General features: G+C 41.6%; 1 protein-coding gene across 3 annotated transcripts in view; it reads left to right on the top strand.

The window, feature by feature from the left end:
- Nucleotides 1–421: 421 nt before the first annotated feature.
- The window catches only part of LOC147316718 (uncharacterized), a 30,587-nt gene continuing 16,925 nt past the window's right edge, over nucleotides 422–14,083 (top strand). Inside the window, exons 1-6 of one of the 3 annotated variants that reach the window (XM_086313276.1) lie at nucleotides 422–669; nucleotides 2,474–2,567; nucleotides 4,520–5,854; nucleotides 5,949–6,033; nucleotides 6,942–10,142; nucleotides 11,392–11,517. In XM_086313276.1, the coding sequence (XP_086169402.1) occupies nucleotides 4,521–5,854; nucleotides 5,949–6,033; nucleotides 6,942–10,142; nucleotides 11,392–11,517 (4,746 nt within the window). In that variant the 5' untranslated portion in view covers nucleotides 422–669; nucleotides 2,474–2,567; nucleotide 4,520. Of the gene's footprint in view, nucleotides 670–738; nucleotides 988–2,013; nucleotides 2,198–2,473; nucleotides 2,568–4,519; nucleotides 5,855–5,948; nucleotides 6,034–6,941; nucleotides 10,143–11,391; nucleotides 11,518–14,083 lie in introns of those variants that run through there. The other 2 variants (XM_086313278.1, XM_086313277.1) reach the window with 2 other exon arrangements.

The raw sequence follows: 14,083 nt of genomic DNA, 5'->3' as shown, positions 1-14,083 counted from the left end.
TTCATGAATTATGCAGATTTCTTTATTCAAATAGGTGTCGCCATTCAAACAGAAAATAACCAGTCAGCTTTTTAAAACAAACAAACTGATGGTTTGTGCTTTTAAACATGGGAACGGGTAATTAATGCCATAAAGTTGGGATGGAATAATATTTTCCCGAGCACATCCTATACTCAGGTTCGTATCCAGTTAAGTTATCCACATTCATCCCGGAAGTTTAAGTAATGCATATATATGTGTGTGTGTGTGTGTATGCGTTACACCTGATGAGTTGTGCTATATAGCAAAAATGATTCCTTAGTGTTTGTATACTGTATGCACAAACTGTCATTGTCTCTTACTGGAACGACACAAGTTTATGTAGCAAAATCCTATTTTATGTTTTAGTTGCACTTTATTTTGAAAGCAATAGCCGGAAGTGCTATGTGGAGCTGGATTGTGCGGAAAGTACTCAGGCGGCTAGTTGCCTGTGTAGTCTATCCCTGTCAACAATACTGCAACCTGAGACGGGATAGCCAGCCGGCCAGTTGGCTAGCTAAGTAAACCAGCTAAGTTAGCTGCTCTGCTAACCAACTGTCACGACTCGTAATTTTTCCCTTAAGTTGGCGGGATACACTGTGTTAGAAGTTGTTTCGACAAGCGTGGAGGGAAAGCTGACTTTATGGTTTGGTAAGTTGTCTGCAGTTGGGATCAAACAGGCAGCGAAAGACAGGTTCAGACAGTGTTTCCATTTTGTGAGTCCAGCTTCTTGAGTTGTTAGCTTACGGTTGCTAGCCAGCGAGCTGCTTAAGCGTTTGTCTTCCCTCTTGTTTGAAGTCTGTGGGAATTCCCAAACAGCTGAATGCAACACGCTCGTTCAACACGTCTGCACACTTCTGTTTTTTTTTCCGTTCTCCTTCTGTACGTTAAATGTGCCTCCCTGCTGTTGGGAGCAAGCCAACTCTTATCTGTCGGTAAACTGGACCGGGCACTGTCGAGGTAATTTAGGTGAGCAGACACGACATGAGGAAGCATTAACACTTGTTGCTGAGATGGAAAACTACAAAACTTAGAAAGCTCATTTATTAGCATTGTTGTTTAGATTTAGTTGTATCATTGTGTGTGTGTGTGTAAGTGGTTGGGATGCTTGGTTTTCTGTAGCATCCAGTAGGTCCACATTAAATCTGGGTTATGGTTTACTGTGATATAAAACTGTGGTTACCTGCTTCACTGTTGTAAGTTACTTTTAAATGTCAAGATCACCTAAAAACCTGAGCCTACTACATTATGTCCATAATAATACAGCAAAATATTACAGCCAGGCTAAACTCAGTCTAAAGTTTTCTTAGAGAACAGTATCGTATATTTCACTGTTAAAGTCCAGTGAAAGCCTGTGGATTGTGATGTATATTTTATGTGACTTTACCATAGGTGAGAACTAAATTGCGGTAATGCTCATCTTCTTTTAGTTGTTCTGTTGTCTGCATAAGGAAATTTCCTCTGCATAACTGGCTTAGCCGGGTTATTGACTCATTGTCTTTAAAAAGTTAAAGACAGTAAGTGAGTCAGGGCTAAAACAAAACAAAATGCCTCCATGCCCTGTGCCCTACTGTCCTGCACGTATACTCTGAAATATGTCTCTAACATTCGCAGGATCTCTTCAAAGTTGACTATTTAACATCTTCGGCTTGAAGAAATGCTCTTTTCAATTGTTATGTGAGGCTTGCAGTAATGAGTCGGCGTAGGATACTCGGTGGTGTGTCTAAGCCTATATAAGGCAGACGGCTCCTTAATCTCCGCTGTGCTGCTCGTCCCACCATCACAGTGGATGTTTGGCATTCCATCTCAGCGAAGGTGTTTCCTGCCACTATCTAAAGTTCACGTTTTCAGCATTTTCAACAGTCTCTGTTAGTCAAGCGCAAGCCTTCGTGGCTCTGCTTCCTTGTCTGTCCAGTTTTTATGTTTGTATATATTTTTTTCTTTTTCTTTTATGAATCATGGACTTGCCCACTGAGTATTTGGAGCTTATCAGCTGATGTGCTTGATAAGAAGCACAACGACAGGGGCGATCATGTAAAGACGTGACTGGCACAGAAAAGGACACCAAACAGCAATGTTTATACTTCCAACATTTGCTGATTGAAGGCATTTAGATGCAGTAGTGTGAGGACTGCATTGGCGATGGCGTGCTTGTACTGATCGAGGACATAATGCAAATGTAAGAACAGGAAATAACAAGCATATACGAGAGCAGAGTTGATGACCTTTGTTGTGCACTAAATATATATGGGTGTGCCTGTGTTTACTGAAGTCTGTGTCAGTGAAAACATATCATCTATTTGCTGCTTTTTGAAGGCGTGAGAACACCACAGCAACGCATTTGGACCGCCCTGTTGTATCCCTGCTGTGATTTCTCTACCGTAGCCTTCAGCACGACAGTCTTAACTAGTGAACAGCCTGTCTGCTTTGATGACGCAAAGTGTGTATCTCTTAGGCTCCTTCGACTCCTTCCTCCCGTGTGATATGACATCACGACTCGGTTACAAGAGAAGCTCGAGCTCTACAGCAGACGGTTGACATCTGGTCAGGTAGGATATTATATTCAGGATTTTGATCAAGCGTGCCATTATTTATATAAAAAGAAAATTCAGTTTCTGCATAGCAGAGTAACTCAGCACAACACGTGGAAAGCATTATCAGATGTGGAGAAGGAGTTTCTTAAAGGGCCTTTGTGCTCTTTTCTATCTTCATTATTGCTTTATAACAACAGATAAAGCTGTTTACCAGCATATTGTGTCAGAGATTAGTAAGTCGATCTTTAGTCATCTCATATTTATCACTAAACCTCCTTTTGACTGAATAAGCATTTCAAAATAGACATGCAGAAGTTCATTAGGGGTGGAGCTGAATGTTTGATGGATGGTGGTCTGGTGTGAGTTTGCACTGGAATCTCCCATTTACTGCCTAAGAATGATGTGCGTGTGTTAAAACCTGAAGCAAAAAACAATGACATTGTACAGTTGTCCGGTTCCTCCTTGTGTCAGTTGCCACATGAAAAGTATGCAGTCCTGATCACCACTACACCAGTATCTCAACTTAGTCACACACATTTTACAAGCTAGTTTGATTGCACTGATAACGACAGCCAAGGAGATAACGTTAATGTCAGTTGTTAGAGTCGACCAACAGGTCAAACAAAGGCAACAATTGTGCAGGTTACAGGTTTTAAGTACAAGTAACATTAAAACATTTAAATCAAAACATTAAGTAGATAAACTAATGTTTAACGTGTCTTAAAATACAACAAAATACATTTAAATAGCCATTGGAAATATGTTGTAACTTTTCTCTGACACGGCTGCTGCTTTTTTCACATCAGGCATTTTCATATGTCACTGCAGAAAAAGCACAGGCACAGTGATACTGCTTTTGGGCTCATGGAAGCGTGAATGTTCAATGCATCATAATCAAAGTTGATGTTATTAGTCCCACCTGTGCTGCTGTGTGCTAAGCCATTATTAAATGACCTGTGTCGTGTAAATGTACAAGACAAACACTGACCTTTTATTGGTGTCCGCTCTTTTTTAGCACTAAATATGTCCTGCTTTAACCTAACAATCAATAACCTTTGGCAAAATAATATACATTACTGTGCAAAAGTCTTGAGCCACTCATCAGTTCTTTAGATTTTGCTTGCAATGAGTTAGACTTTATTTTTTTATTTTTTTTAAAGCAGTAGTTTTTGTTGAAGGTATTTCAAAGTTCTTCTTTGGACTTTGGCTGCTTTTTCACTAATTTTCAGTCTAGTGCTTTGTATTTTCCAAAGAATGATTTCCTCAATTTTTTTTTTTTTTTTGCATCAGCACTGACCTATGAATCATTTAAGAGTAACAAAAGCTGCCTGTAACTCATATGAACCAGTTTTGTGTCTTCACATGTCAGACAACTTGACAACAAACCTGATTTTCAGCATGATAGTGATCCCAAACACACCGCTTCTGCGCTTACACCTTACATGGATAGTGTTCTACTTTGGGTTTTTCTATCAGTCATGCATTGGCCTCCCCAGAGCCCAGACTTCAACATTATTGAAGCAGTGTCAAATCCTCTCGATAGAGAACAGAACAAAATGCAGCCAAAATCCAAAGACGAGCTTTGAATGTCCTTCAAGAAACCTGGAGAACTGTTTCTGAAGATTTATAAGAAATTACAAGAAAGCTTGAGAGACTTCTGCCTGTGTTTTTTTTTTTTTTGTTGTTGTTGTTGTTTTTTTTACATTTCAATAAATGACTTCAATTGTTTTCATAGAAAATTTTAAATAAAGATGGCTCAAGACTTTTGAACAATAAACTTGTGATGGAATATCAGGCACTCCCAAGTTTATAGTAACGGCTAGATTAGGGGATTGTTTAAATCCTTACATTTTTAGATTTTGTGCGGGTACTTTTTTGTTGAGGATCTCAGTAAGTAATATTATTTTTTATTTTCTCTCTGATGGGGTATTTTATCTTTATGCTTAACAAAAGGTGTTGTTCAACAGGATGGCTGCTCAGGTGGAGGTTCAGACTACGGAGGTAGGAAGGACAGTGGCAGGAGGACGACATCACCTGACTCCCCTGACAGACTCCAGCAATAAGAGCCTCATTGACATCCCGTCTGCCAATCAGCCGCAGCTCATCGCAGCTGAACCAAACAAGCCTGCCCCAAGCGCCAAGCCGCGACTTACTCCCAAACCTTTTTCTGTGGAGAAAAATCCTACAATTAAGCCCATACTTGCCCCAAAGCCTCAAACTAAACCCAGACCTGAGTCCACTCGCCTTGCTGGATACAAACCAGAGCTTCCAAGCAATCCAAAACCACAGCAGCCGGTTTCCAGCAGCAAACCCAGACCACTTTTAACCAACCCCAACCGTCCTGCCTCTACCTCCTTTCGATCACCCACTAAGTTGAACACTGGACAGACAACAAAGCTAGTAGCCCAGCCATTTAAACCAGCTCCTCCACATGACACTGGAGGCCCTAGCAGACCCACCCCTCCTCCTGTGCCAGCACAGAGGCAGAAACCCTCAACATCAAGCTTGGCCTACTCAAAGAGCTTTAAAAAACTACCAGCAGCAGAGTGGTCTGGAACCACTAAAAAAGAAGACGAAAAAGGCCACAATGCACAAGGTAAAGTTGGAACCTCCCTTACTAGAGCAAAGTCCATGGGCTTTCTTCTTGATGCAGGGGAAGAAAATGAAGGAAAAGAAAAGGCTCAGCCTGAAACATCTGTGCCTCTGCGACCACATCCTAGAGGCTCCAAGCCCAGACCTGTATCAGCCATTTTCCCCGGCAGTACAACGAAGACGGAGACCCCGGTTCCTGCTCCTCGCTCGGCTGGGAGACGACCCCTTTCAGCTGATCTCACTTCCAAATTTGGGTCTATTGGTCTTTCACTGCACCGGAAATTTCCTGAAGGAAATACAGTAGACAACACTCCAGAGGGAAAAGCACTACCACAAAGCAAAGAGGAAGATAAAACCTTTACGAGTACCACACCACAAAGTACTGATGATGTCTGTAATCCTATCCTCTCAGACCAAAGCAACAAAAACAAAGAAGAAATGGCTGCAAAAGAGACCGATGAAGACAAGCGCAGGGTTAGCGTCAAGTCGCGAATAAGTCTTTTGCTCGATTTGCCGTCTTCTCCTGGGGTAGCTGCCACCGGCCATGGTTCAGATCTTCGTTCTCCATTGCAGCCAACCCCTGAAGGTGAACCAGCAGTTGGTGTTAAACAGCTCATCAAGCAGCTGACAGAGGATACAACACCGACTCAGAGCCCTGTCCTTAAACCAGCACTGAAGCCCCGTCCCTTGCCCCTTGACCTAACCAAAAGGTAAGAGCTGCTCATACTGTCCATGTGCTTTGCTTTTTGTTCTGTGTTCCACTGTCATGCATGGCTTTTGTCTTGTGTGATGTATGTTCAATAGGTTTTCAGCCGAGAGGTCACCTGACCCTGTTTCCCTCACTGAGGCAGAGGACCGTCATTACATCAGCAAAGATCCTCAGAAGAGGGTAAGAGAGGGCGTGAGCTTTGTAGGAACTGGTTTCTGTTGGGCTCGGTCTGTGTTTAACAGGCAAATGAGGGTAACAATGAGAAACTGTGTCACCGTGTGGTGCTTGGAAAGTTTTTCATATGGTGTTGCTCAGCAGAGTTTGATTTTAGTGTGTTTGTTACCATTTCCTGTTTGATTGAAACCCATGCAATATAACATAAAGACGGAAAATACAAAAGAAGCACAGGAGAATGAGCAGTGTGCAAATAGAGGTGAAGCCTCTGACGCAGTTTAAACTAGAAGTGAAGTAGGGAGACACAAATTCAACTCACGCTTTAGAGCTATAGGTACTCTATAACTGTATACACGACTGGGAAATTCATCTTTATTTACCTGTTGAAAAGCACTTGCATTTCCAGTGGACCAAAGCGCCTCTGCATTCATGAGGAAATTTCTTTCAAAGAAATAGGACATTACAGTAAAATGAATTGCTGCCATAGACATGCAAAGCTGTGAAACCTAATACTGCTGATACATTAAACATCCCCAGTGACTGCCAGTTATGAAACACACAAAGAAGAGATCAAATAGGAAAGGTCAATGCTGAGAGACTTTGATTACCACCTCTGCACCACACCCAATGAGCCCTACGTAGAAGAGGATGCTGTTTGTGCCCTGCCAATTGTTCTCTTGAACTCCTCTGTGTGCTGTACTGTTGAATGTTCCATTGCCAAGTCCCATTTATTCTGGCTTATGGTTTTATAGCAATAAATGGTACCTAAATTCATAACTTTTTAAAAAAGCTTTTAGTTCCTTCAGAAGATTCCAGCTGAAAGAAATTCTGTAATAGCTTATCAGTTCCATAACTAGGCAGTAAGTTGTGAGCATGAACTTAAGAATTCTCAGTATATCTCTTAATTTTCCCAGGCTGAAGAATCAGCTATCACTCCCAGTGACCAGAAGACATTTTTGGATTTAAAAGATTCCCAAGAGCAGCTCAAAAAGGTCTCCACGCCTGAAGGGCCTGAAGCAGGACAGACGTTTGTTGCTGTTTCCAAGGAAATTGGTGCAGGCAGTGGAGTCCAAACAGTGCGAGCATCCTTGTTTGATAATGTCGTGGAGAGGCACAGCGTGGTGTTGATGGATGATGGCTCATCTGTTGACACGGCCAAGGATTTGCTCAGCAGCACGTCTCCATTCGATAGAACAGTTACTGAATATAACGGGGCTTCAGTCACCGCTAACTACAGCCAGCCTTTATCGCCATCATGTTTTCAACCCGTATTACATGCCTTTGACACAGTGCAGGCTGTCGAAAAGAGTCGGGCAGTGAGTGTGAGCGTCCCATCAGCTCAGTGGGAGGATAAAGCCATGACCCTCCGTTCCAGACGCTCAGAAGGGAGCAGGCCTCTTCCAGAATGGACCAGTCCTGCACAAGAACAGCCACCTTTGGCACCTTTGATGCCTCAAACACAGCCACGATATCTGAGGATAGGAGCCTTACAGAAGTGGACCACTACAGGTCTCGACCAAGACGTAGATATGGAGACAGGGATGCTAAAGGAATCACAAAGGGAAGGACAAGTGGCTTTAGATAAAGACAAGGAGAGACAAAGAGTGGCAGAACAGGAAGAAGTGTCTGCAGCACCTAAACGCTTGAAGATGCTGCAGGCAGACGAAATGGCAAAACCCAAGGCAACCTACTTTGCTTTAACCGGACAAATACAGGAGCCAGTTTCTCTTGGGGGTGCAGGGACAAACACTGGGGACATGACTAGCCCCTTTGATGACTTCTTAGGGATTTCTCTCCTTAGTGGCCCTCAAGGGAAGAGTCTTCCAGTAAGGGGGAGCCCGTCTTTAAACGATGATCCTTTTGGAAAAACAACTCCATCGCAAGAGCAAGTTAAAGATTTGATGATAAGAAGCCACAAGTCACCCAGGGAGAGCAGTTTAGCCTCAGATGGACAGAGTAAAGAGGAAAGGCTAGAAGCTGAAAAGAAAAGGGAGCAAAGGAAGGAGAAAGAAAGGCACAGGACTAAGATAAAAGAAATTGAAGGTGAAAAACAGACACAGCTGGAAATGGAGAAACAAGCACATTTAGAATTTACACGAATGAAAGAGTGGGAGATGCAAAGAGAATTTGAAAGGCAAAGATGTAAGTCATTTGAAAAGGAGAAACAAGAATTTGAGGAGAAACAACGTGTCCTGGAAAGGCAGAAACAGATTGCGCTTGAGAAAGCACAAGAATTAGAGGAGAAACAGAGACTTGAAAGAGAGAAGCAAAGGAAACTTGAGAAAGAAAAAAGGCAAGAACTAGAGAGACAAAAGGAGAGACAGCGTGAAAAGGAACAGCAAAAACAAAAGGAGGAAGAGCGGCTAAAACAGTTAGAGCGACTGCAGCTCTTAGAGCTTCAAAGACAGAAGCAGAAAGAAAAGGAAATGCAGCAGCTAAAAGAAAAAAAGGAAAAAGAAGAGGCAGACAAGATGAGACAGATCGCATTAGAGCAAGAAATGTTAAGAATAAAAGAGCTTGAAAAAGAGCGGGAAAGAGAAAAGGAGATGGAGAAGGAGCGTCAGAAAGAGATACAGAGGGAGCTGGAGAAACGGCGACAACAAGATTTAGAAAGGGAGATACAGAGACAGCTAGACAATGAGCAACAGGAACTGGAGAAGGAAAGGAAGAGGAAGGAGGATGTAGAGAGACTCAAAGAGCTGGAAAGATTACAGCTCTTGGAGTTTGAAAAACAAAAACAGGCAGAGAGGGAGAGACAACAACTTCAGGAGCTCGAAAAACTGAGGCAACTAGACATTGAGCGACAGAAATTAGAAAACCAGAAGCTGAGACAACAGGAACTGGAGAAGGAAAGGAAGGAGGATGTAGAGAGACTTAAAGAGCTGGAAAGATTACAGCTCCTGGAGTTTGAAAAACAAAAACAGGCAGAGAGGGAGAGACAACAACTTCAGGAGCTTGAAAAACTGAGGCAACTAGACATTGAGCGACAGAAATTAGAAAACCAGAAGCTGAGACAACAGGAACTGGAGAAGGAAAGGAAGAGGAAGGAGGATGTAGAGAGACTTAAAGAGCTTGAGAGATTACAGCTCTTGGAATTTGAAAAGCAAAAGCAGGCAGCGAGGGAAAGACAACAATTTCAGGAGCTTGAGAAACAGAGGCAACTAGACATTGAGAGACAGGAATTAGAAACCCAGAAGCTGAGACAACAGGAACTGGAGAAGGAAAGGAAGAGGAAGGAGGATGTAGAGAGACTTAAAGAGCTTGAGAGATTACAGCTCCTGGAATTTGAAAAGCAAAAGCAGGCAGCGAGGGAAAGACAACAAATTGCGGAGTTTGAGAAACACAGACTGAGGGAAAAGATGGAAAGGGAGGAAGCAGAACGGATGCGAGTCATAGCCAAGCAACAAGAAGCAGAGAGACAGCGACTAAAAGAGAAGCAGAAAAAAGAGGAGCAAGAGAGGCTAAACTTGGAGCCATCACGTCTGAAACCCAAAATTCTTGATCTGGACTCTGTGCTCAGAAATGAACCAGTGTCTAAGTCTACTTCTCAGCGCAGTGATGCTGCAACCCGCTGGAAGGAGCCTTACAAACCTAACATTCTTGACATAGACTCCTTTACATCTCAAGCTCAGCTCTCCTCTAATAATGACTTGTTTCCTTCATTGGGAATGCAGGGACTAAATGCTGACTTTGGGGGTAAATTACAGCCTACATCTGAAAGTGACGTTAGCTGGAAGATACCATCACAGACTTCAGTAGGTTTCTCAAACCCAGTATGGACGACGCCTCCTCAGGACCCCTGGGAGCTGCGGTCAGTTGAGATGTCTGTGGACCAGCCTAAGGCTGAATCTAGAAAACACGCCAACAAACACAGTCCAGAACAGCTCCTTCTCGATCATGGGGAACGCATCCCAACTCAACAAAGGCCTTGGTCTGCTTTCCTGGATGAGCCACCCCCTTTGGGCCCTTTTCCTGGTTCAGAGGTTAAAAGTGTGAACTCCCCAGGTGGACTCCCCACCATCACTCCTGCAGAGCAGATCTGGTTGCCCAGAGAGCTACAGCCACAGAAGATCAGGGGAGAAGCACAGGGCCAGAGGAGATCACAGGGGTCCAAGGTGAGTGACATAAATCAATTGATCAGTTCCAGAGGTGCCAATGAACTACCCGCCCCCCTTTCTACCACACTTTATTTTGTGATTATTGTAGAAATCAGGTTGTCATTTTCTTAGTTTGTCAGTGCAGATGGAGTCAGATTATCACACAGAGACATGCAGTCTTGTGAAAATACAGGTCATTTTGTGATATCTTACAGAACAATCTGTTCTTGTAGACGTACAAACCATCTAAAACATAAATATAGCTTCTCATGATGTAGGTGGTATCATATATTCTTCACCCTGTCATTTTAAAAGCTCACCAAGTTCCGAAAGCAAAAGCATACGCAAAATTCTTTTTAATATTGTTTTATTTTTAGCGTGCATTAATTTGTGTGCCATCATTCCCTGATTAAATTGGTTGGAGAAAAGAGGCTCCAGCTGAGTTGCCATATTGTAGTCGAGCTAAGTGACGTAGTGGCTAAATTAGTCTAATTCTTGCTTCTTAATAACTACAACAGGCTGTGTCACCATCAAGAAAAATGCAAATGAAATTCAAGTGAAAAAAGGAATATTGATTCAGCACTGCTGCTTCTCTTTCATGATTCCTTAGTATTATCCTCATGTCTGCAAGATATCTAAGGAGTACTTAGATTTGATATAAAGTATTTACAACTATAATGTAGTAAGATGCCTCTTGCATCCAGTTAGATTGCAGTGTATCTGTGTCTGTTCAGACTCGTATAATACATGTAGTGAAGACTTTGAAGTAATTAAAGTTAAACGCATTAGGTGTTTGTGACAAAAGGTATTTGTGACTGTGGGGGCAACATTTAACCTTTCACCACTGAATTATTATCACTTGCATTTCTTGAGTCCCATATTTTAGGTGCTCCTGAGATACTGTGTTCACAAGAATGGGTTAAAGCAAAAAAGCTGATTCCTCAGGCCATGTCTAGATCATAATGATGTAGACATGGCCATGCATGCTAATTATTACATTATAAACCATAACATGTTTTGGTTTTAGAAACAAAAATCAATTTGTTGTTAGTTCCAGTTAGCCACACTCCTTACAAAAACGTGGCCAAATTACAGTCACACTTCACAAGAAAGTAACAAACTGACACCTAAGCAGTGTTTAAACGTGAGTGGACTGAAGTTCACTTTATTCTGTCCAGCTTCCAGCATGACAATGAGCAGCTTTTTACTGTTATGAGGTGATGCAGTTGGATCGCGGTGTTCACTTTGGGTCCTCTATGCTGCTCAGGAGTTGAACAGATTGCGGTCTCGGAGTGTGTCACGACGATCGGTTCCTGCAGGTAGTGCCGTGGATGGAAGCCCTTCCAGGATGAGGAGTCGCAGCGCCCACAGAGAGCAGGACCTGCAGAGCAGGGTGAGTCAGGCTGCTGCTCATTTTCTGCACCATTTTATTACAAATGACTGTTTTCACTCAGCTCTGTGGAAACAGAGAGCGTAGTATGCGGTGCCTCATGCACTGAAGACTGTATTGGAATGCAGCTTGCTCACTTGACATGAAAATGCTGCTGGCCTCACATAGTAAAGAGCTAGTGACTAATGTTGAAAGCATGGACGTCCTAGACTCACCTCTGCCCATCCCACATTACATTCTAGGGAAGTGGTGCTCAAACACCTTCTCAGGCCTGTACGTCAGGTTTAGATCAGGCAAATGATTAAGTAAAGATTTTCACTGCTGATTCATCAGAAACCTGACAGCAGGGCTCAGAGAAACCTGTGAAGTGAAATGGCATGTAATGATTATGTGTTCTGCAGGTATTTGTGTAACCTTGCTACTTGATTTTGATTGGTTAGAAGTTATATTTGGTTATAAACTTGTAGTTCACCTCTGTTTTTATACCACTGTGAATGGAATAGCTTTTGCTGGGAGTGATAATGCTGTCTGTATATGTAGTTGATATTTCTTGGAAGACTTGATGGGATTTGTTCAAAAACAAAAGATTTTTTTTAGTTTCAGGGATGCACTTATTGGGATTTTTGGTGATCAAAGGTCTCTTTGACCTCATAAAACACCTTTTTGGCCATAACTCTAGAAATTTTGCCTAATTTGTATGCTAAATTTAACAAAAATGTCTAGTAAGACAAAATGTTTTGATTTCAAAAGATTGGCGGTGAAATGTGGACAGACATCAATGTAAGCTGTTGCTTGACTGGTTGGTGGAAGCAACTTCAAGGTGGTTATTCTGGTTTTATATTTTTAAACATGTAAACAAATGTGTCTGCATGTTATCGACTCTACAAATTACATGCACACTCATATTATTATTACATTTAAGGGTGGACAGTGTTTATTAACGATACAGGGTTGGGTTCAGGTTGCGCTTTGTCACTGACACTGTAATTGTAGGCTCAGGTTGAAGTACAGTCTGTTGTGCCTTAACATTACACAGGGAGATCAGATTAAGTCACCACAAAGGTCAAGGTCATTACCACCATCTAGTGGTTGTGTTTTAGTTTGCAAGAGTCAAGTGTTCTGGGTATCTGAATTACTCCTTGTTGCCATTTCCAGTGCTTGTTTGAAAAAAAAGCTTTTCAAATGACCCTATGTAAATAAAAAAGTGCACAGATTTACATTTTAGCTCAGACAAAGTTGTCTGAGCTAAAAGAATAGTAGAAGAACCGCTGAATTAGATTAGATTTTTAAATTGTTAAAAATAGTTCTAAAAAATCGTACAGTCTGAATGCATTTGTCTCTGTCAGTAGGCCACAGACACTACACAAACCTGCTGCTTGTGTTAATACAGATTTCTAACTAATAATGAGAATATTTGCCATCTGTCGCTGCTCATTTTGTCAGTGAATTGGTGTAAAAATAAAACTTTCCAAAAGTAATAAAACGGAATATTACACTGGAATAAGGCTCCAGCTAACAATGTATTCATCATTATTGGCTCTAAAACTCACTGTCATCCAGTTTAATTTCACTTTAGACAAAACGGCATCAAATCAAAAGCTCTGTCATTTTCTTCTTACTCAAAAGTAAGAAATGATAATGATAAAATTACACAATTGCTCAGTTCTGGATCATTTTTTCTGTTTGTTAATAAATTCAATATTTCTACTCAGTAGTGATATTTTATTCAAGGTAGCAAGAATTCAACATGTCAACATTCAGCATCAGAATATGAGCAGAGCATCATTAACACAAATACTAAGGCTTATATGCAGGAGCATGACTTTAAAAAAAAAAAGTATTTAGTAATGATAAAAAAACCCATAGGCAGATTCTTAAATCTAGTTAAGATGTTTAGCATATGTAAAATATCACAGATAGTGTTTAAAGCCAAATATGTGGGCGTTGCTGGACATCTGAAATGACTACTTTCCTCAAATTGTATTCACCATAGACTCAGAGACATGAAGTAATAGTAGGGTGGTGACATCACTGGTTTAAGTGTGAGGGTCTGAGGCTGGTGAGTGCAGCAGAGCGGAGATGGGCACCGGGCAGAGAGCTGTGTTGTACATGTGGTCATGTTGTCTCACTCCTTACTGCCTCTGGGTAAGTGACAGCACCACTCATGTTGAATGTGTCTCCATCAGCCGTGCGCGTCTTCTCGTATAGGGCTGTAGGAACTCTTGGTTCATATCATATACAGTAGACTGTATGTACATTAGCCGCATCCTATTTCACCTTCTTCCTGTTGTTGCTGGTTGGGTTCCTGGCTGAGTAAAGACCGATGAGGTCAGAAGAGGGGAAGAGATGAGTCACTTCCTAGCAGATCGTTTTCAGTACTACGATGAGGAATATTTGGTCAAAAAGACATCAATAATATGTTGATTGTTAGATGTTTCATGTTTTATTGTATCACTTCCTTGTCTTTAAATCTTTCTTTTAAAACTAATAGTCTGAATAATATCAATCAAGGAAGCTTCAAATATTAAAACTGTGTGCTTTTCATTATAAATTTGCTGGTATCACCAAA

The sequence above is a fragment of the Aulonocara sp. 'chitande type north' Nkhata Bay genome, linkage group LG12, assembly GCF_057382095.1.
Source record: "Aulonocara sp. 'chitande type north' Nkhata Bay isolate Kocher_YH1m ecotype deep benthic linkage group LG12, A_spYH_male_GT1.1, whole genome shotgun sequence".
Classification (NCBI taxonomy): Eukaryota; Metazoa; Chordata; class Actinopteri; order Cichliformes; family Cichlidae; genus Aulonocara; species Aulonocara sp. 'chitande type north' Nkhata Bay.
The sequence above is the reverse complement of the archived record's forward strand: the minus strand, read 5'-3'. Positions and strand labels throughout refer to the sequence as shown.